General features: G+C 32.4%; 1 protein-coding gene across 11 annotated transcripts in view; it reads right to left on the bottom strand.

Annotated features, from left to right (window-relative positions):
• Positions 1-9,114: 9,114 nt before the first annotated feature.
• LOC106671055 (uncharacterized protein CG43867) overlaps positions 9,115-21,564 on the bottom strand; it is a 102,611-nt gene continuing 90,161 nt past the window's right edge. For 3 of the 11 annotated variants that reach the window (XM_014401833.2, XM_014401834.2, XM_014401836.2), the window contains 21 exons: positions 20,566-20,795; positions 20,296-20,498; positions 20,075-20,189; positions 19,840-19,996; positions 19,640-19,772; positions 19,436-19,558; positions 19,051-19,292; positions 18,802-18,966; positions 16,140-16,301; positions 15,904-16,071; positions 15,730-15,835; positions 15,541-15,653; positions 15,286-15,483; positions 12,836-13,053; positions 12,096-12,273; positions 11,871-12,026; positions 11,576-11,815; positions 11,382-11,515; positions 11,182-11,311; positions 10,900-11,109; positions 9,115-10,831 (listed from right to left, as the gene is read on the bottom strand). In XM_014401833.2, the coding sequence (XP_014257319.1) occupies positions 10,664-10,831; positions 10,900-11,109; positions 11,182-11,311; positions 11,382-11,515; positions 11,576-11,815; positions 11,871-12,026; positions 12,096-12,273; positions 12,836-13,053; positions 15,286-15,483; positions 15,541-15,653; positions 15,730-15,835; positions 15,904-16,071; positions 16,140-16,301; positions 18,802-18,966; positions 19,051-19,292; positions 19,436-19,558; positions 19,640-19,772; positions 19,840-19,996; positions 20,075-20,189; positions 20,296-20,498; positions 20,566-20,795 (3,549 nt within the window). In that variant the 3' untranslated portion in view covers positions 9,115-10,663. Of the gene's footprint in view, positions 10,832-10,899; positions 11,110-11,181; positions 11,312-11,381; positions 11,516-11,575; positions 11,816-11,870; positions 12,027-12,095; positions 12,274-12,835; positions 13,078-15,285; positions 15,484-15,540; positions 15,654-15,729; positions 15,836-15,903; positions 16,072-16,139; positions 16,302-18,801; positions 18,967-19,050; positions 19,293-19,435; positions 19,559-19,639; positions 19,773-19,839; positions 19,997-20,074; positions 20,190-20,295; positions 20,499-20,565; positions 20,796-21,564 lie in introns of all 11 variants that reach the window. The other 8 variants (XM_024228767.1, XM_024228772.1, XM_024228773.1 and 5 more) reach the window with 8 other exon arrangements.

Genomic DNA, 21,564 nt, shown 5'->3' with positions numbered 1-21,564 from the left:
GAGAAGTTGAACATTTTTGACCGCATTTTGATCCACCTTGTCCATCTACCCTCTCTGCGTCTTTGAGACTTGTGCTACCTTTAACAGGACATCTTATTACGCCAGACAATCATCTTCGTGCGGCAAAGGTACGAATCACCTATATGTTGTTTGTATTAAGCAACACAAACATATTTTTATTTCATTCCATATCGCCCTCAGCAGGATAAGAATAAATAAAGTTTATTTCGTATTTACATGTAAACAGTTATAATGAATATCTATTTTGTAGTGAAAATAGGTGTAGCTTTAAATAAGAGTAAAACAACAGTAACATTTTCCACATAGAATGAAACCTGTTAAGGGACAGATGCTGTCACTACTTTTGTCTTCTTTCGGAAGGTGTCCCATAAAGAGAGTTTTTTATCGTCTGATAACAATAGTAGTTTTATAAATATATATATATATATTATTTTTTCCACATACAGTGAAACCTCTTGCTAATAAACAGTCATGCAATCACTACTTTTGTCTTCTTTCGGAAGGTGNCCGACGCCAGGACGTGATATCTTTCAAAATCGATAAAAAGCGAAATTACTCTGAAATGGTTGAGAATCGGACCATGGACAATATGAACTTTTTTGTTCATTTTAGTGTGAAGAATCTACTGGAGAAGTTTGTAGCACGAGTAGCAATTCACCCTGTATATTTATTTATTATTTTTTCCACATACAGTGAAACCTCTTGCTAGATGTGTTTTCCAATGATTTTTAAAATTGAAAATTGATATTTAAGTTAAATTTTACCGCCAACTTGTTGTAATAATGGTTTTAAAAGTATGAAAATCCAATGAGTCAATTTTCAATTTTAAAAATCATTGGAAAACACATCTAGCAAGTGGTTTCACTCATTGTAAAATTTAACTTAATTTTTAAGTTAAATCTTACTAGGGCAAGCCATACTACGAGTTTAATGGATGTTTTACAAATACACCGCGAACCTCTAAAACTTACGTCCATGTTTATGCATAGTCTGCGTTTTGTTTTTTTATCTTTCAACAAAGCACTAACACGCTAGGAAGATGTAAAAGCGCTGGAGCTCAGTCATATTACGCTAAATTTAGTCTTACAAACGATAGTCGTTTACATCGTTTAAATCAAGAAACAAGTAGGGCCTAATACTAATCCCTGTGGTACCCATGAGATTGCGCTACAGTAGTTTCCATTTTCAACGTGGACTATAAATTGACAATTAGATTAAATAAGATACTAATTATTAGAAAACTTGGAAACTTGTGTTCAAACATCTTGTTTGTACCAAAAGCTTTAATAATCTCCAGCCACAGTTACTAAGTTTTAATATCAGTAATAAGTTCCACGACAGTGAGCTTTTTCCTGTTGAATTTGCAAGTTACACAGTCTCTCAGTTTGCTACGGAATACGAACTGTTCTGGCATATAAAACGATAGTATGTATTTGCTTCATGAATCTTCTTAGAGGGTTTCGATTTTTTAAATATTTTTGATAACTTTAGTAAGCTTATTAGCTTTAGCTCTGAGATTCATTTGATTTTTCGTGGCCAATAAGAATAAAACTGACCATTATTTTACAAAAATGTAAAAATCCTGTACAAACTATAGTTTATACTTGACTCCATCTGTCATGCATTTACATTACATATTTATGTTGTATAATACACTATTTCTGCCCATATCTTGTAATTTTAGTTTATTTACTTGGTACAGATTAATGAAAATTTCTACCTAGATTTAGTTTTCTGAATATGGTTTGAAATTTTGTTTTCAATTAAAATTAGGACGAAGGTGAGCTACTATTTATAATGATTACATTTTGTATAAAACTAACAAAAAGGGCTTTCTGTGACCGCAGAATTTGGTGCATAAACGTTTCTGAAGTGGTCCTCGGTTGTTGAATCGTTGCTTGAAAACTTGTCCCCCTGTGTTCGTGGGGTAAATCAATCTTCTCTGAGGGTCTAAAAGCGACATATGGCTTTTGGCAAACGTGAAGTGTCAAATATTTCACTGTTTTCCCCCTTTAGCACTTTTTTAAAACGATACGACGTTCGCATCAAATATTTTACGAGAAAGTTGTAAAATGCGAGGCCGCGAAAAATCAAATGATATATGTGCTTATAAAATTTGTTTTACCAGAAAACAAAAATTGAGCACAGGAAACAAGGCCAATGTTATTTTGACCGATGCTTGAAAATAAAATGAGGTCTTTGAATTCCCAGTAAAATGACAATTGTCTTCTTTTTCTTATGATTCTTTTCAAAAAACACCCATTTTGTTTTTAATTTGTGCATAAGATCCGAAAGATCCTGCGATATAAGGACCCACTCCCACTATCGGTAATAATAACGCAAATCCAATTCCGACATAGCTAAATTGTTTTCAGAGCATCATCTTTCCACAATATTCACTTCACACCATGATAAACTTGACTATGATCATCGGCGGAATATTCAACACGTCTTGAATGTCCTCTCTCAACTCTCTTCTCTTCCTAAAGCATTTACTTCATCTTCACTACTAAACAACTACCTTCACGAAAAGCTCCAGGTTATGATCTAATTATAACACAAATATGACTAAAATTTGTCCCATAAGGCTTACTTTACCCATCATACCTATACAACGCTGCACTCAGGACCACATATTTCCCATTGCAATGGAAATTCTCTATAATTAAAATGGTTCGTAAGCCAAATAAAACTTAGATTTTTTTAGTTCCTATCGACCCATTAGTCTCCTTTCTATCCTTGCCAAAATTCGAGAAAAACTACTTCTTAAGATTATTGCCAATAATTGAAAATTCTAATATTATTCCAGATCATCAGTTTGGATTCCGCATATTTCATTCGACAACTCAACAATTGCATCGTGCTGACTATGGCATCTTCCCTCGAACAAAACCACCATTGCTTGGGTGTTTTTCTTGATTTAGAACAGGCCTTCGATTAAGTCCGGTAATCGGGCTTACTTTGGAAACTGAAGAACACCCCCCCCCCCTCATACGTACTATCTCATATTGAGATCTTATCTGACGGTTCGATTTTGCCGAGTACGTCAGGGAACTGAATTCTCACCTTATATACGCATTAGGGCGGTGTTCCTTAGGGAAGCATACTTGGCCCATTTCTATTTTCAATATACACCGCAGATATTCCTGCACGTGTTAACATTTCAATACATACAATCGCTGATGATACAGCGATTCTTACACGTAATTCGGACCCTCAATTATCACTCAACACTTACAACAACACGTGAATGAATTAACAGTATCGTTCACAAAGTGGAGAATGATAATAAACCTAACGAAAAACATTCAGATAAATTTTACCTTACATAAAAATATCTGTCCTGCAGTGAGTATACATAAATCTCCTTGCCTATCCCCGCTTACGCGTTATCTTGGACTTTTCATGTATTAAAGACTGACTTGGAATCCCCACCCAAGACTAAAAAGACAGCAAACAAACCGACTTAATACATTATGAAAAATATTACTTGATTTACGTTCACAATTAAACATTGAAGACAAACTTTTAATTTACAAGACAATGATTAGACCTCTCTGGGCATACGGTTGCGAAGTGTGGGGTTCAAGCAAGGATTCCAATTCCCAAATTCTCCAATCAATCCAATCTAAAATTCTCCGTGAAATTATAAATGCTCCTTTTGACGTTTCAAATTACACTATTCATAACGACCTACACATCCCGTTTGTACATGAACTCATCAAAACATGCTATAAAAAATTTCATCAATCGCTGAAAATACACAATAATCTATTAATACGACAGTTATCACTTCCAACCCCCCGAAAATCCTCCAAGAAGATTGAAGCGAAAGTGGTCTCATTGAGTGAAGATGGAAAAGATTTCAGTGTAAAGGAGTGTTGCCACTGGGCAACTTCTCCGACAAGAAACGAATAACAAATTCAACATGTATGAACATATTTACTTAATACAATATTTGTAGTTGTAAATATCAAATAAATGTAATGTAGTACACTTTCGAATGAAAAAACAACTGATGTGGAAGCTGATCAATGCTCATGTTGAAATATGAATTACTTTGATTGAATATATAAAAAATATATTTTGCATTGTATAAATTCACTTTTCCACATCCAAAATGTAATTGTTATATGTAAACAATGTTTGTAAATCCCAGGCCCTGAAGATGATCTCAATAAAGATCGAAACGTTGGCACGATAAAGAAAATGTTTTTCTGAAACCTACATCACACCAGATGGCATGTCACGATTTTTAAATAAATATTTGCTTTTAGGGATGAAATCGCAATATCGAATTAATTTTAATGATATACAATTAATTTTGAACTGCGTTTTCTTAAAACAAAAACTTTGAAGCCACTATATTTCTGACAATATTTGATAAATAATAACATTTTTAATAACAATGTACTTCACGTTTGTTTCAAAGCTGAAAATGGACATTTTTATCTCTTATTGAACACGTAGGTTGAGCAATGTAGAGGTGGTGACATAACCCAAAACAAAGAGAACATGTAGAATACTAATCCTATTATATAATATGTATATATTTTTAGCAAGTTAACAAAAGCGTTTGTTGTTAATTAGAAACGCTTTTAACTTTTAAGATGACCGCTTTTTCGAGGCCACGTATATTGCTTTAAATATCATAGCGCTTTATTAAAGTGGGGGGGCATTGTCCTCGTTTCTATTGTAAGCACGGACTCACCAGTCAGGCCAAATCCAATTTGCCTGCACCCAGCAATGACAGCTCATCCTCGATAAGGCCGACAACTCGATTAACGGGCCTTCCATATGGAACTGGGGGTCAAACAGTAGACCGGACCAACGCCATACACAAGTTGGCATCGACGCTCTTTCACAATTGAAAGGGGATTAAATTCTGGTTAATATTAGTTACAGAAGCATCGTGATTCCTTTGAAAGGGAAATTCTCAAGAACGCTTAAAAAATGTCTATATTAAAGAATAAATAAATAAAAAATGCATTACAGACCAACAGGCAAATGAAAACGTAAAACAAAATGTGCTAAAAGGTATGTCCAGAGTTGAACATACTCTTGATAATACCACACATTTTTAATAGTTAACTAAAGAATTTTATGATTATAACAAAATACGTTTAAAAAAACTTCATGGCATAATGCTTGCGTAATTTAATGGATTTATTGTTGAGAAGAAAATTTGTGTATTTGTGTTTAATTTAACAATTTATTTGCACAGTACTTTTTGGCTACCAAATAAAATAATGTGTCTTTGTTGGTGCGTGTGTGCGTGTGTGTGTGTGTGTGTGTGCGTGTGTGTGTGTGTGAGAGAGAGAGAGAGAGAGAGAGAGAGAGAGNTATATATATATATATTTTAGGCTGATATTACACATATTGAGAAGATTTCTATGTTGTTTTTGAACAAAAAGGCTTGAATCTATATTTTAATTCAAATATAAAACATTTTGATTTGGGCTGTTTTTAGCACCTGTCATCTGGAGGAATTGGTAATTAGGCACACTAAAAGTTTAAATTTGGCGCTCAATAAATCAGGCTTTGAGATCATGTCTATCAAACAAAATTTTTAAAATTAAATAATTTATTAAGTCAAACATGTGCTTTCAATGGCGTGGGTTACATCAAGGAAACAATGTTAGCATGTAGAGCACTATTATTTCCAATGTGGCTAATTGTATCATTAATAAATGTCGCATATCTATATAATGGAGCACATGATCCATCACAATAGTAATATGTAACATAACACAAAAATAAAATAGTTTTGTTCTTTACTTATTTAAAATTCTCACAAAGTACATGGATTATACTGTCGTAAGTTTAAATAATTTGTTGGTAATGTACATCTAATTGAAACTATTTTGTTAGAGAACAAAACTTTAGTTTTACCATTTAGCTTTATTTACTCCAATTTTTTTTTATTATTAATAATCACAAAAAGGAATTTTTTCTTTTGGCAAAAAAAAACCTTTGTCCATTTAAAAAATGTTGTTCCTTTATTGGTTTAAATATTAATTAAAGCAAAAGAAGTTTTTTTAAAACGCAATTGGATGAAACCTTACCAATGTGCAGTGACATTTACCTGGCTTCATCGGTTTTCATTTACTGTTGAATAACAAAACCCAGCACTCTTTACAATTCTGTAATAATAGCTGTGCCATTTAAATCTTATGCGAGTGAAAAAAACGTAAAAGAATAAAACAAATGAATTTTATAAAATATATATCCGAAAATTGCCAAACATATATCCTTGATTTTGAAAGCAAAATTAAACTTTCATCAAAGGGTAAACTATATGACATTAAAAATTTAGTTATGTTCTAATTTAAATTGAATATTTAATTTAAAATATAATGGTTTTATAAATCGGTAACAACAATTTGTGAGAATTTTTCATTAAATCTGCTGATCAACAACCAGGTTGGTTAGTGGATGTTAGCCTTTATTGGGAACCTTTTGTTTGATAGATATCATCTCAAAACCTGATTTATTAAGTACCAAATTTAAACTGTTGGGTGTGCCTAATTACCAAGTTCCTCCAAATGCCTGGTTCTAAAAACAGCTCAATCCAAAAAAATTTATATTTGAAATAAAATACAAATTTGAACCTTTTTGTTAAAAAACAATATAGCAATTATCTCAATATGGGTAATTAATATCAGCCTTCATCATAAAAAAATTATTAAAAAAAACTATTTAATAAATATAGAAAGTAAAAAAGTACAGTAATTCTTGTCACACTTGAATAGCTAGTTCAAGCCATTCTTCAGCCATTACTAAACAGTCCAACTACCTGTTAAATGTTGTGGATGAAGGGGCAAACTACTTTACAATACATTTTTCATAACACTATCAATTAAAAAGCCATGGGCTCAATGTATTTAAACCCAGAATTGCTAGTGAGGTAAATACTTGGTCGACACTAAGCCACAGTGGTCCCCCTTACTTAATAAATATAAATACTTATGTACCTGTCTTTCAAAGAGTCCTATAAGATTGCAGTGAACGAGGTCAACCATCTATCCATTGTAGAATGGATGGTAAATAATTAATTTCACACAATTTTTCTTAAATGTTGCATTGAAAAATGTTTTAATACCATGAATGTGAGAACTTTGGTTAATGTTAAGTATCATTGATTATATGACAATCAATTATTTAAATTTGATGGCCAGGAGATATTAAACTGCCCAGCTAAGAAAGAATGCCATTTTTTCGACTTTTGTTTTTTTTTAATTTCTTTTGTTTACCATTGAATTCTTAGGTATGTTTCCTATTGAAAGCCACTATAAAATCAACATAAATCATTCCAGAAATATTAAAAAATCAGTTTAAAATTGTGACGTATTTAACTAGTTTAAGACGTTTTGAAGAAAATACTAGAAAAAAAAGTATTTCTGAAATTTGACTGTATTTTAATAAAATGTATTACTAAATAAAATTAATGCCATTTATGTGTTTATTAAATTCATGTGTCATTTATGTTATTTTCCACTTGTTTTATGCTACTAAAACTCATTTCCTGCATAAAACGTCAATTAGTGGGGAAATACATTGTATGGAACGAAGGAAATGGAAATTCAGTGGTAACTAAGCTTGTTTTAAATGATAATTTATAACTTATTTATCGATTCACTCTGTTGTTATATATATATATATATATATATATTATAATTTCTTCTAACAATGCGAACCCCCACACGGGTCCTCTCCCTTTTCATTTATCATATTCATATTCATATCACCTTTACTTTGGTGCTGTTACTACAGAAATATGATAAATGAAAAGGGAGAGGATACGGGGGTAGGGACCTCCTGGTGGGGCAGTGGGGACTCCTTTTGCGTGGTTTGGTGGGACGGAGACATGGCTGTGTCTTCAGGCCACATTTACATATGAATTTCATTATGCATTAATTTACTATTGCTTTGTAAAAGACATTATAATAAAAAATGTGTTTCTTTTCAGTTGTTCTTTTTCATAAGTAATTATCACAAATATTGAGTAATTAAATTTACTGTAATATTTATTGAAAAAACACATAAAATAAGAGTGAATCAATAAATAATAAAATATAAAAATCAATAATAATAAAAAAAGCTTTCAGTATGATAAAAAAAGGAAGTTAGTCTTAAGCAAAAATCTTTAAAAAATAGGGCAACATAACTGAGGTGATTTAGAATGAAAAACTTCAAAGCTCAATTTCTCAAAACTATCAAAACAGTAGACACTTTTCTTTAGCTGGGCAGTTAGGAGAGGGTGGATATTCTGGCTTAAAAATTTGTTCCTTTGAAAAAATGTACTTACACAGCAATTATTTGTTAATTAATCTTTTTATGTAAAGTCTTGGTTGAGATGAAAAAGCTAGTGTCACGAGTGGGATTCGAACACACGACCTTCGGCTTTCATCTCAACCAAGACCTACATAAAAAGAATAATTATTTGGAATAATTAAATGGATTAATATAATTATTATTTAATTAATGCAAGGATGCAAATTTCACTTTAGGACACTCTAAAAGTTAATCAATTCTCTTCGCTCACACACAGCAAAAAACACCTAATTTCTTCTTAGTACCTCTTACGGTTTGTGCAAGATCAAACATAAAGCTGAAGTAGAAGTAAATTCTTGTGAAGTTTTCTTTTTACATCTAATTCGGAAAAAGAAATGAATTACTTGTACAAATATGGGTTTAGTTGATTGAAAACAAGTTCTTTATTTCTAAGTGTAGATTCAAGTATAGTTATTTTAACAGTTATTCAAATAAATATATATAATACTCGGAATTTTTCGACTGCTAAAACCTAGTAGGGGGACCGATGTTTTCATATATTTTCAATGACAATTTTGAATATTGTCTTATGTTAAAAAAATTGTTATGAGTTTAATTACATATATAATATAGTTTTTTTAAATAATGATTTTGTTTCATTTTTCCAACTGGAATAGCTTTTCACTATTCAAAAGATTTACGCTATGTAAATTTATTTAAAACAAACACAAAATCAGAATTAATAAAAATTGTTAACAAAGGTAAATGGAGGAACTCTGATGATTACAATAAAAAGGAAATTATATTGAAATAACTCAATTCACACGAAATGAATGACTATATTTATTTCCACAGAGTATAAAAACACACATTAGCAACTGACTTTATCAAAATAATATAGTGTATAATATTACTCTTCTTCTTTCTCTTTTGTTGTTATATCTAACCATATTCTTAACAATTTAGTGATGTTATCTGACAATATATAGATCCTTTCCAAGCAATCTAACAATTTTAATTGTTATTTCATATTTACAAAACAGACTAGATTAAAACAAAAAGAAAATTAAAGATATATGCCCACTGTAGTTTTTTCTTTAGCAAAACTTAATTAAGAATAAATATACATTATAATTAAAGTAGTTACAAAAATAAAGTACTTTGTTGTGATGTAAACAACTGAATAAACATACTTAAAATTAGAAAGTAATGATGTAAGTAATGAACATTTATTTTGAACTGAACAAATCATGGTCATACACGAGTGAAATTCATGAATTTAAAAATTAAAAACTTCTCTTTTCACCTACAACCTATGGCAGTACAAAAACACTTTCCTTAGACAACATATTGTCAATTAAAAAATGGTCATACAAATTGGTAACTTACGCATCTAGCTAAAATGTTTTAAACCTCTATATCACATAACCAGGTTCATGCTTAAACGGCACAATAAAATATATATTGACTTTTATAATACATGGGTTTTCCTTAAAGTTTTATATAAAATAGAACTTTTCACTATATTAAGGACCACCATTTTTTTCCATGTGTAATTTAAATGTAATCTTTAACTGATTTTAAAATGTAAAAAATAAAAGAAATTTTCGTAAAATGTGATTTTGATTAGTTTGAAAATCTGAACAAATGACAACAAAAAGTGGCCCATGTTAAAATTACGCAAACTGCCCACATTTGATTATATATTTACAATACAGGTTTATTTCCATCAGTTATAATAATTATACACTATAAGGTACAAAATTATTTAAAAGGTTAAAAATCATTCGTTCCTGACAGCAAAAGCTTAGGAAATACAACCTACTTGTGAAAATCACAACCAAATCTACAAATGCTTCATTGTTGTTTATTTACCTGAATTCATTAAATTTAAAATAAATGTATAATCTATTTTCCCATTGCTTTCATTTTACTAAACATTTTCCCAAATTTCCCTTAAAAATTGGAAGATCTTCAAATATGATGTTCAAAATCATTTAAAATGAATATGTGATTTCCTGACCGCTAAACATCACAGCATCTTACGGTTTTTTAAAGATATCTATTTGTAAAACACCTTCAAAAACTTTAATTAAAATATTAATCCATAAAAGATTAATTACAATAATTACAAATATTACAAACAATAGCCAGTATTAACGTTTCAAGCTATCACTTATATTATTTTTATTTGGCATTTTTGTCCATATAATCTATATAAAAATATATACATGCTCTAGAAATAGAACACACATATATATTTTATGTAAATGTTAAAAATAACTGTACACAACAGATTTTTGCAATAAGCAATACATAAATAGTGCTTCTTTTAAAAAATATATAACACCGATGTTTAAAATTAATGTCATGTGTCATTTCGTTTATGCGAGTCAGTTCTGTGTAGTTGATGATCAGGTGTTGCCTTCAGGATGTCAGGTTGTGTGGTTCTTGTTAAAGTGCCGGCCAATGGAGTACCTGTACCTCTTCCAAGAGCATTCATATAATCCGCAATCAAAAGAGTCAGCTCCAAGATCTAGACAAACCATTATTATTTATTACAAAAGTTGGATCTTGTAAATAATTGAATTTGTTTTCACTTACTTTTGGTTTGCTTAGAGCAAAAAGTAGCTTCTGCGATCCAAGCCCTTCATCGGAATTAACTACTAGCATGAAATCTTCTTGGCACCCACCAAAAGTTAAGACACTGGTGTACGGGTACCTTGCTAGTGGTTGCATAGTATCTAACTCTAAAAGAGTCACACTATCTTCAGCAACCGCAACCCAAACCATACCCCACTCACTTTGTTTCAGCTGAAAGTTGATTATTATTAGAAAATAAATAATTTTATGCATTGTAAATATATAAAAAGCATGTATACAAACCTTCGCCTGAAACAAGCTAGCACCGAAGTATGGCCACTTTCTTGTACAAGTTAAATAAATTCGAACACAGTCTAATGGCCCTCGACCTTTCAATGACATCCATTTCTCCTGTAGAGCACTTTGAAGTTCTCTGGAAAAAAAATCATAAATAAAACCTCCTATTTCCAAATTTAAAAAAAAAAAGAAAATTTAATTTTTACTTTAGAGTATCTTGAGCTAGTCCATCTCTATAGCGATATGGATAAAATTTGTCAAGAGCTTGCAACACTTGAAGATCTCTTACATTTCCACCGCTACCTCTTGCTTTTTCTGCATGGTACTCACCAAAATCAATCTGTAAATGAATACAGTAAATAGGTATTCATTGCAAAATTTGATAGTTCAATAATTGTACCTGTGCCATTAAAGCTGCTAATTCAAGGGCAAGGTCACGATTGACAGGGAACCTTCCTTGCACTACTTGGTGATTTGTTTGGTAACAAAGCAGCAGCCTTTCTCTATCCGTCTCCATTTTGGCGACATGCCTCCAATACAACCTATTCTTATAGACTAGCTGGATCACTCGAGTTGTCTCAAATTTCCCTGAGCCTTTCTCCCTAAGAGCCGTTTCCCATTTGGATATTACATCACAGAGCTGTTGACAACTTTGCTTTAAAAAAACGGCTCATTATTAAGATACGATTACAAACCTTGGCCTGTGGATCTATATAATGTTCAAGATCTTTTTCAATTGGGTCATCGCTGAATAGGGTAAAACCAGAAGTGGCTGATTCTCTACAGCCGATTTCTTGATTCAAGGTTGACATAAATTCCTCGATAGTCGAAGAGCCATCGAATCCAACAACCTGAGAAAGAACAGAATTAATTATGTCATTAACAAGGTGATATAAATGCAAAGAAGCTATTCTAGTTACTTGATATGTTCCATTGAGTAGATGCACTGGAATAGAATGGGGCAGAGAATGATGATAAGGATTCTTTAACAAGATAGAGAGTACTTCCATCCTAGAAGGTTTGGCCTCTCGCACTCCATTTTGAATAGTCCGTTCTAATGCTCTTTCACAGTATGCAGCATACTTCCCACACTCAGTCCTGTGAGTAATGATGCTTTAGAATTAGTAGAACAATTTTTCCATGTTTTTGAATTTCAATTTATTGACAGTTAACTGTAAATATAATAACTCAAATGGCTGTCTAAAATTAAAGTAAGCAATAGAATAAATACAGAATATAAGTTGAGTGGAGCATCTATAGGTAAAAGTTAGTTAAAAAAATTAAATAAAGCAGATATTTTTAATTGTAATATTACAGTTAACTACACGATCAATTTGTAATATATTTTGATGGTTTTTATTAACTTAAAAAAGCCTATAAATTGAACTTTATAGACAAACCATTTCTTTTAGGTAGGCCTTATATTAATGGAACTTTTTTTTTGTTAAACGAAAATCACAATTTTGCAATGTTTTGGCAATCCTGTGTCATTTGAAGGATATTTATTTTAAATAAAATTACATTACAAATTCAATAAATTTCAAAAATATTTTTTTCATCTATAAAAGTAAAAAAAGACAAATAAATATATGAATTGAAGTTTGTCTCTTTCATTAGTATTTTATTTATACTATAAATAACATTTTAAAATTGCACTTACTTGCTATCAGTGTTTCTTAAGAGATGTAGTTTCAAGTACCACAGCAGTTTATTATTCTTTGGGACGAAAAGTGACACAGCCAATGCCAGGAGCTGCCATGCCTGGACTAGTGCAAAGTTCGGTGGGTTCGCCTTGCAGGAATCGACCGGCGCCTGTGGAGGTGGGGTTGGGAGAGGTCCAACAGTCGGTGATCCAGCACCATCACAGGAGAACAGCGACTGTGTGGCGCATAACAGGAGTTGCTGAAAGCCAAACATCGGTGCCTAAGCCCTATTTACCCACAAGCCCAACCCTAGTTGATCTAATATCCCTACTCTAATTAAGAGATAAAAAACTATGGTACATAGTAACCACATTTAATTATAGTTAAATCCCGATATATCGTATCTTCAAGGGGATGAAGGATATGTACGATTTTTTTAAATGGAATTACCCTTATGAACCCGCATATTAGCATAGTTGATTGTTTTTCATATGTGTAGTTGGGGGAAAGGTTACTGCGAAAAAATGGCTAGGGGCATCAGTGGGAATCGCACCACAACTGTGGCGTCTACGAGCCTAGAGTCTATCATGCTGACAACTCGACTATCCCAGTCCCCTAATGTATTGATGTTATACCAAAAGTTTTAATTTTTTTAGTGTGTTGCATACAGGGTATCAATTATCAAGGCTCTGGTAATTATGATAAATAGTACTGTTTGTTTTCAAGTTTTATAATTTTACTCACAATAAATTATTCAAGGATTTATAAGTATTAGACATTACGAATAGTTTCAAAAATAGGACCACTATATCAGATACACAACTTTGTGGTATTTTCCATGGAAAAACTAACAAAAACTCGTAACTCATCAGGGACTGAAGAAAGGTATTGGGACTATATATATTGGAAGTTGTTGCAAATAGGGTGGACTAGCACCCAAATTTTTTTTTCACATTATGTCTGGGACACCCTGTATATGAATGTAAGGAAAGTTTTACTTTATTAAATTATTTAAGCATTTGCTGTATATTGCTAATTTAATTGAATGTGAATTGCCCCAAACATGTTTTCATCCATGTTTGATTCTGCTAAAAAATGACGTAATCAACTGGTCATTTTCTAGGCCTCTTTATGACTGATAGTCGCAACACTTCTAATTCTTCGTCTTCTTCACTTTCCATTTCATCTGTTTCAGTTAAAATTTTGATGACAGTAAGCATTATAGACAGTATGCAACTTCATAGTTAAAGTTAACGAAGTCCCGAAAAGTGGTTGGATTTTCTTAATTTTGTGACAAGAGATCCGATCAGGGCTTGAATTTAATTTTCCGGTTCCATGGGCAATATATCCTTTTTAAGGAAACAACAAGTTCAGAAGCGATTTTTTATAATATTTTTCCATGTTTTGTTGACAATATTCGACAATTGCAGTACACAATGATGTTTAGATTGTTTACTTGAGCTAGCAGCATCGGATGTTACAAACAAAATCTTGGAACACCCACCAACGGTCTTAACAGACTCTTGGAGTCTTCATGACATGGAGCTTGGTCCGTCCTTACAAGGAAATCCCTACTACTCTATTCATTTGTTTTATCGGGATTTCAATGCTAAAGTACAAATTATAAGATGTTTTGTTGACTATGAATAAGGAAAAAATATTTTACACTGAGGGGACTGAAATGGATTTATATGATTTAACAAGTTTTTTCATGGGACCATCACTTTCTTACAATTTGCCGGGATACGAAATATCAAGATTTCACTGTACATGCCAAATGATAGAAATTCGCTTATTTATTTGAAGTAATTTTATCCCAGAAGGGGCTATTCTGTTTCATGCAAATTGCATTACTAAAAAAATTTCTTTGCAGTTATGTACAGTATATTATATAAAATAAAAATGGACTAAACACCGACATTCAGCGTAGCAAGACAATAATTTATAATTATGTTGACACTTAGTGCCAAATTATACATAAACATTGTGCAGCACAGTGCATAACAATTAGGCTAACAATAGCTAACATAACAGTAAGATTTTTGCTAAATTAGCTAAAAATCTAATGGGTTTGCTGAAATAAATAAACTTAAAATAAGTAAATAAATAAAATAAAGTGCATTGCTGGAGTGCATGACATCAGTATTCTTATCTATTAACAATTGCAAGAATGGGTTTATTTTTCTTATACATTAACTTTTCAAGGAAATGTAATTTTTAAAATTATTCCTGCTTGAACTAATTCAAACTAAAAAAATATTGTTTTCAACCTGAGATTTGACAATGAAATCCTTCAAAATTTGGACATTAAATAAGCAATTTTGAAAAAAAAATTACAATGACAAGACAGTGCATTTTCATTACCAATTATTTGACTCCCACAATTTATATGCAGAAAAAGACAACTTTGGTAATGAATAATAACAAAATAAAAGAAAATTTGCCATGCGGGAATGGGAACACTTACACGATGCCTCAATTTGGCGAATACCTGGACGCCTGTCTTGGTTGGGACGTGCCTCGACGTCTGTTTAACGAGAGCACACATCATTTCCGCTTGGAGCTCCCATTGATCAAGGCACTGCTGGAGGGCATTCTGAGCTAGTACTACATGGTAGTCAATACCTGCTGATTCTACAGCTACTGATGTAAAAAGTTGACAACTCTGGAATATCAAAATACTCGTTAGAAATATTCATGCGATAAATAGTACAAATAGTACCTTGAATAATTTTATTGCATCTGCTTGAAGAGCTTCAGAAGATAAAGTTGTAAGAGGAGAACTTATTGTTTCCTTACTGTGAAGAAGAATCGGATGCCTCCAAAGCACACAATCTGCAAATACGAATAATGAAAAAACAAAAACTTAAAAAATATTCTCCTAACAAAAGACAGTTAAGATTCTTCTTACTCGGGTCTCCATCAGTTTCCATAAGCTTTTGTACTAATTGTTCATATTGTGTACCAGCATTTGGTCCTGCACCTGATACCACTGTTAAATGGTAGAGCCAAGAATCCTACAAAACCAACAATCATTGTAAGTTTATGCCAGTTTGCTTAATTTATTAAATTAATGATACATTACATTTTCTTGCTTGTTAGGCATAAGCAGATAAGTAGGTGGTTGATGGTTCGGAAAGATTCCTATTGTTAGTTGAGCTAAATCACTATCTCTGTCTTCGCTGTCAGAGTCAGAAACATGTTCAACTTGTTGCACCCTGGCATCTCTCATATTTATTTGGCCAACAGCATTCTAGCAAAGAGCAAAATAAATAATTGTTTTGGTTTTTAATGATAATTATAACAAGAAAGAAAGTTTACATTGTCTGAAGGGGATTTGAAATAGAGAAACATCTTCCCGAGAAGCACACACCAGCATTTTTTTGCATGGCCATTCCTCACTTTCGTCAGCCAACTTTGGAGCGTCGGCTTATTGTGTTCTCGGCTGAGAAGTAATTTTGTGGCATTCCTTCGTTGAACGTTCTAACAAATAACACATATTGTAAGAAAAACAAGAGAAAGAAGAAACAACAAAAATTTATGACTATCTTCATTCTATCAAATTATATGGATTGCATTTCACATACTTGGCCTCTAGGTTAGCTGTTGAGAAGGGTTTGGGCCAAAAGTGCAAAGCAGAAAAGCAAAAAATGCTTCATTCTGTGCTTTGGAATAATATTCATTCAAAAGAAAATTACAAAAGAATGTGTAATATTTAGTGACCGTTACTGATTATTTAAAGATCATGAGAAATGGTCTGGTGTGATGTAGGCTAGTAAAACATTTCCTTTATCATGCCAATGTTCGTTAATAAACATGGTTTAAATTAAACAAATTCATACGTGTTTGTAACTTCTAACTGATGATGAGCGTTTAATGCTTGAAATTCGGATAATTGTAAACAATAGTGGCCAAAATGGCTTTCAATCGAGGCAAAAAATGTACTTTTTCTTTGTAGGCTTTAAGGCAGCATTTGATAACATTGACAGAACAGCCCTCACAAAGCTTTATAACTTAGATTTCTCCATAAAATTTGTAAATACCCTAAAATGTATATTTAATCAAAGTTCTGCAGTGGGAGAGAAAAGCGTTCTGATTATTTTAATACTAGTAGAGGGGTAAGGCAGGGATGTATTCTTAGCCCAATTTTGTTTGCATTGTTTTATCCATCATCGATTCATGCTCTGGCTAAAATTACCTGGTTTGATCATAAGTGCTTAGTGTTAAGGTCTAAAGTGATTTCCCTTCTAAAACAATATAGTTTGATCGATTCACCTGTAGTTAGGGTAAAATATGGAAGCCAAAACTACTTTTAAATTAATTATGCAAAAAAAAAAAAAAATCCTCACAGACAGCAAATGCAATTCTAAAGCTTAGGACGCCTGTCTTGAGTCATAGTTATGCTTCTTAGTTGGGAACAGACCCGATTCAATGTTGAGCATCTGTTTGGAGGCTGCCCTACACAATAAGTCACGTCTACACTATAGAGGTAGTTCCCTAGAAAATGTCTTATGAAATGTCCTAGCAAGTGTTTCTTTGTTATTGTAATTATTAATTAATTTTAAAAAAATCAAAGAAGATGGTGGGTCCTAAAATTGTTTAGTAGCAACAATGATATATGCCGCGATTTTTTGGACACATTAAGGCTAGAGGATGGAATGGGATTTGTAAACTTTTTAAGGATGACACATTTTTAAATTTTTTAAAGATTTTTAAAATCTTTTGCAAGTGGTTGCGCCGAAGGTGTTTATAGAAAACACAAGATTTAGAAATTCAATTTCCCCTACTGTGCAACTCATTTTTATATATNATAAATTATACCCTCAGACGGTTTTAAACCATGAGGAACATCTTTCTTGCCCTGTAATATATACTGCCGATTTGTAAACTTTGTATATATATTAAAGAATAAAGACATATAGTAGTAGTAGTAGTATATATAAATTGTATATCTTAGTTCATAATTGTATGCATGCAGTTCAATCAACACACCCTGAATTTTTTTTTTCTTTTTTCATCGTTGATTGGTGTTTTTATTTTTTATATGACAAATTTTTGGGTGACTTCTGGCTGACAGTTTCTTCCATGCTAATTGTTTACACTGAAGTGTAATTTATTCTATTTTCTTATTAAAAATTAGTCAATTAAAATGTCTTATAAATGTCCGCTTCTCTAAGACCTTGAAGCGGACCGATGGGCGTTATCCTGCAGGAGCGAATTGTAAGGTGAGTGAAACATTGCTACGATCGGCAAGTGATTTTCTCATCGTTTTTCCTTATGTTAATTATTGAAGAGTTTAATTAATTTTTATTATTATTTTAATTACAATAAGCCTACGGCTTAATCACAAATAAAATCTATACTTAGTGTAAAATATTGTAAAATGCTGATATAATAAATAGAGCATTATTATTACTATTATTAAATTCTGTGAGTAAAGCCATCATTTACAAAAAGCGAATCTACATACTCACCCCTCCTTTGTTATTTCTACATCTACCGACTTACGTACTTGTTCAAATAGTGTCCAACAGGACTACAGATCACAATTTTTATTAACACATTCTTGTTTCAATTTATAAAAACAAATGAAATACAAAGAATAATATTAATTATGAACAAACAAATGATTAAGATTAATAATTTTTGCTAAGGATTTATTGTTGTATACCCAAAGAGTTGCCTAATATTAATTTGGTAAATCTACTGAGCATCGAAGGTTTAGAAAAAAATACATTTAAACTCATGGGCATATTAGTAATTGGTCTTTTTTGAAGTAGTATTTTTGGGTTGTTTATTTTTTAACTTATCATTTATTTAATGATTATTCGGACATCGGGCGATGTGGTCCGGTGTGACATATCATTGACTAAAGGTCATTAAACACCACACATTATTATGTAATTTTTAATTTTTATGCTGGTAATTTTTAAGTATCTCAAGTTACGAGGAAAGTTTCTTATTATTTCTTGATAGTACTGACCTGTAATACTCTAACCCAGTCTTCAGTAGCAGCTATTGAATCTGCTGTTAGGTAGTAGGTTTTCTTTTCAGTTGCTATCTCAAATGTAGCAGCACCTTCTGCTCGATTTATCCTACAATGTTCATCTATACTTATTTCACCTTGGGGTTTCCTGTTTACATCATTCTGCAAAAACCAAAAGTACATTAGAATTTTGTATTAAATTATTTTTTGTATGTATCAATGTATCAATCTATTTTTTGACATTACCTGACTTTTCCAGTATCTTAATTTAGCATTGTTGAGCTGGAACCAGCGTCTAGTCCAAGTTTTCAGTTTTCCACCAAGTTTTGCCAAGTGGCCGCTCTTCTCAATGAGCTCTGCTCCTCTTTGGGTACGACTAGGGCTTCCACCAGGTCCCCTTGCCAGGCCACTCCAGTCCAGCGACTCACAGGATACAGCGTCTGGAGGGATTGCATAATCATCGGACATACCGGATTCAAATGATGTATCTAGGGAATTTGTCCCAAATAAAGAAAATGCCAAACGAAAAAAAAAAGTGCACAAAATAAAACCAAAAGCACTACAAAATAAGATGTGGCATTTTAACGAAATAACAAAATAAAAATGTAAATATAAAATTATTCCAACTTACGCAACATACTTTTGGAAGGTGATCCTGATGAACTCCTTTTTGCAGGAGAAAAGCTAGATGTTGTTTGAATATGACTTTTGCTCGGGCTTGAGCTTGACAGTGAGGTATCTAATGGAAAGTTAACTTCATTACATTAAGTGAAATTACATAATTCAACAAATATGAAATATTTGTTGCTCAATTTTAAAAAACTGAAATAATTACCAGTGTTATCAGAACTACTGTTTGTTCCCCTAGTAGTACTGAGGTTTAGAGCGTTTGTATGCTCGCCTTCACCATCACTAGAATCATCTGACGAATCACCAGTAAATGGCATAGAACGAATTTGACTTGCTCTCTAAAATTTTGAAAAAAAAAATATACAGTTTGACTACATGACATTGAAATAATTTAAGAGAACATACTCCTTTTACGGTGGCATACACAGGTACACTGATTTCACAGTAGCCTTGTGAGACATGTAGCCTTGTTGCTGTGTTATTGTTACTTGAATCTGGAGTGGGATGAGGTGCAAGGCCTTCATTTGCTACTTGATAAATCCTACTTTCCCACGATGGGAACCTTAATGAATAAAAGGAGGCATTGTGAGTATTAGTGAATTACAAGGCAAACAGTCAGTCATTAAAATTATGTAACTACCTGTGAAGGGGAGGGGTAGGCGGTTTGCTAACATCCCAAGCATCTTTTTCAGTACTAGGGGTGTAAATTTCAGCATAGTCATGGCCTTGCTCGGAATCCATACATTCTGATTTTGCTACAAAGTGAAATCAATTAAAAAAAAATAAATAAAAGATATAAATAATTTATAGCAAAAGAACATTTTTCCAAATTAAATATATGATAGTGTTAATCTTACTTACGTCTAATATGGACAGGTAGAAGGGCTAGACTTTCAACAGCAGCTTGCAAATCATCACTGAGCTGCTGTGAAGGGCTGGTATTTATGGTGACAGCCGTTGCTGATAAATGCCTTCTGTGGCCTAACTGGGACCCTGGTTCTTGGGGCACAGGTTTTGGCCTTCTTGGCACTTCAGCGTAGACAGCTTCATTTTCCAAAAGCGCACTACAAACAGATATATTGAACACCAATGTTTAATTTTAATTTAAATTTATTTAAAAAAATAACTGACGTGGTAGATGATGTGGTATTCGATCTAAGCAGGCTTTGAGGCCTAGCCCTGTCAGTACCAAGATCAGCCATATGCCTCCTTAGTAGCTCGAGCTGCTGATTGCAGCGATGGTTTTGCTCTCGCAAATGTTGGTTCTGGGCTTCAAGCTCTTTCAGCTTGTTTGTAACCCACTCTTTGATCCGAGCAGCTTTTGCTTCAACCTGCCTAGCGTCAGCTAATCTCAATTGTCTCTGAAAACACAAGAATAAAAGCAAAATTAAGATACTAGATAAAATATAGTACAAACAAGTTAGCTGTGCAAAAAAATTTAAAACACCTAAGGGTTTTTTTTTCTTGAGTGGATAGGGCGGGTGACTGGGTAGTAGTGAACAGCATTGAGTTCCGACCAGTCCCCACCCTTATTTTCATGACTCAGGGGGTTTACTACTGAGGATGCTGCCTTATATTAAACCCTACTGCAGTAAAAAAACATTCTGCTTTGCCATAAAAAGGGAAAGTGTTTCTATTTTATTGATCATTTAAATGTTCCTGAATTAAAGAAATAATAATTCTTAAAAAAGTACAATTTATAGAAAAAGTTTAGTTCTATAAAATAAATTCACCTTATTTTGTTGATAAGACAAACAGTAAGATTATAAAATTTTAAATATGCAAAAATGATCATATTCAATCAGATCATAAAAGTTCAAAAACGATTGTAAGAAGCTTTTTCCCACGATAGCTACATGGTTTCTTTGTCATGCCACAAATAACACCTGCTTAGTTACGCGTTAGTCCCCCACCATTATGACTAATACTGCTTAATTAAATAGAAGGTAGTGTTACACAGGCTAAATATTGGGGAAAAACTTAAAACTTGAAAATTAGTTTAGGCCATTTAATATAAAATAAATAATTATTCAGAAATCATGAGATGCGATCTGGTGTGATGTAGGTTTCAGAAAAACATTTTCTTTATCGTGCCAACGTTTCGATCTTTAGTGAGATCATCTTCAGGGC

This window comes from Cimex lectularius, unplaced genomic scaffold (genome assembly GCF_000648675.2).
Source record: "Cimex lectularius strain Harlan isolate CLEC.00 unplaced genomic scaffold, Clec_2.1 scaffold113, whole genome shotgun sequence".
Taxonomy (NCBI): Eukaryota; Metazoa; Arthropoda; class Insecta; order Hemiptera; family Cimicidae; genus Cimex; species Cimex lectularius.
This window is presented reverse-complemented; position numbering and strand designations above follow the sequence as displayed.